This window comes from Symphodus melops (genome assembly GCF_947650265.1).
Source record: "Symphodus melops genome assembly, chromosome: 3".
Taxonomy (NCBI): domain Eukaryota; kingdom Metazoa; phylum Chordata; class Actinopteri; order Labriformes; family Labridae; genus Symphodus; species Symphodus melops.
In genome coordinates, this window is record NC_136693.1 from 30972018 (window position 1) to 30974072 (window position 2055).

The 2055-nt window shown below is 48.5% G+C and overlaps 1 protein-coding gene across 1 annotated transcript in view; it reads right to left on the minus strand.

The window, feature by feature from the left end:
* Window positions 1–331: 331 nt before the first annotated feature.
* Window positions 332–2055, minus strand: part of mctp2b (multiple C2 domains, transmembrane 2b) — a 41109-nt gene continuing 39385 nt past the window's right edge. The window contains exons 21-22 of the mRNA XM_079339274.1: window positions 1585–1682; window positions 332–777 (exon numbers count right to left, since the gene is read on the minus strand). Coding sequence (XP_079195400.1) covers window positions 736–777; window positions 1585–1682 — 140 coding nt within the window. The 3' untranslated portion in view covers window positions 332–735. The remainder of the gene's footprint in view (window positions 778–1584; window positions 1683–2055) is intronic.

Consider the following 2055-nt stretch of genomic DNA (forward strand, 5'->3'; position numbering starts at 1 on the left):
GGTTATTTACTTTCTGAGCGGCCAAGATGGCGGCTCGATGAAAATATTCACTGGCCAATCATTGTTAGTGTTTTTGTTTCTGTTACATTTATGTTACTTATCATGTTCAGATGTCACTGAGTCATTTTATCAGACCAGGAAATAGAGAACTTAAGAAATACATTTGCTTGTCTTTATTTATTAAACAGGTAGTTCCCAGACCCCCCCCCCCCCCCCCCCCCCGAACCCCCCCCACATTACAACATCACAGACTACAAACTAAAATCCATGAGAGAATGAAACATTATTATTCCAGATGTTCTCTGTTGATGTATCTGTGACAGCATTCGGCCCGTCATGTGATCAGCCTGCTCTTGATTACACGTGTGTGGACACGCCCGGTGAGAGGGCCTTAGCTGCAGACACGCTGAAAGTGACCAGATCACATGATCCTGGTCGTACTGATCACAGATCAAGTGTGTGCTGACGCAGTAAAAGATGACAGGGGATGTATGTTGTCCATGATGCTCACAGTCATGACAGCACAGAGAGGAGCAGCTGTGTGCTTGATATTAATGCTCGGCACACTTCAGTGGCAGGACACACGGCACGCCGGCCCTTTCTTCATACTCTGCAGAGTTTTCAAGAGCTCGAGGTTAAAAAATCGACCCGCATGTGGCGCTTGGCGGCTGTTGATTTGGTCACAACGTTCATTCTGCAGAACATGTTGGAGAGCCGCATCATCTCCTCCTTCGATCACATCTTCTTCTTCCTGCTTCGGAGCTTACTGTGCTGAACCTGCAAGACACAAGAAACACTCACTTTACTCACACAGTGACGAACAACCCTAACCATGACACAGCACAATCCTCTGTGCACCACGAACAACCATGACACAGCACAATCCTCTGTGCACCACGAAGAACCATGACACAGCACAATCCTCTGTGCACCACGAAGAACCATGACACAGCACAATCCTCTGTGCACCACGAAGAACCATGACACAGCACAATCCTCTGTGCACCATGAAGAACCATGACACAGCACAATCCTCTGTGCACCACGAACAACCATGACACAGCACAATCCTCTGTGCACCATGAAGAACCATGACACAGCACAATCCTCTGTGCACCACGAAGAACCATGACACAGCACAATCCTCTGTGCACCACGAAGAACCATGACACAGCACAATCCTCTGTGCACCACGAACAACCATGACACAGCACAATCCTCTGTGCACCACGAACAACCATGACACAGCACAATCCTCTGTGCACCACGAACAACCATGACACAGCACAATCCTCTGTGCACCACGAACAACCATGACACAGCACAATCCTCTGTGCACCACGAACAACCATGACACAGCACACAACACAGAGCTGATAGTGAACACAGAGCTGTTGGTGGGTTCATGCGTTGGGGTCGGTCTTCCTGGGAACAGCAGAGATCCACCAGGGAGGCATCATGACCAAAACACAGCAGGAATTATACGGGGCTCGGTAATTATAGAGAAGGAGCTAATTACAGGAGCGCGGGATGCCTGGGAGTCGCTGGAGGGCTCGGGGATTTGGGGCTTCCTGGCCGGCTTACCTTCTGCACGTCTGACGGCACCCTGGACAGGAAATCCAACACCTCATTGTTGTCGATGCTGTACGGGTTCCGTAGTTTCTTGGTGAATTTATTGATACCTAAAACAGAAAGCAACATATCATTAGCACTAGTCTCCTGTGGCTGCTCGTTGTTTCCACACAAACACGCCGCCTGGAGGAGCGCCGCCTGTAAGGCCTGGACTCTTCGACTTTCACTTACAGGATGGAGAATAAAGCTGCAGTAAACAGTGGGCTCTGTCGTCATGGAGACGGTGTTTATAACAACAACAGGAGATTTCATTCAAGATTCAAGATCATCAGTTGTGTTTGTCTGGACTTATTTTGTCCCTTTCTGCTCGCCGTAGAAAAGCCTCCTCACTGTCTCAGTGTTGTGATCTGATCTATAGATGTTTTTAAACATGAGAAATCCTCTCCACAGCGTCTGAACATCATTCTGTATAACCTGAACCTG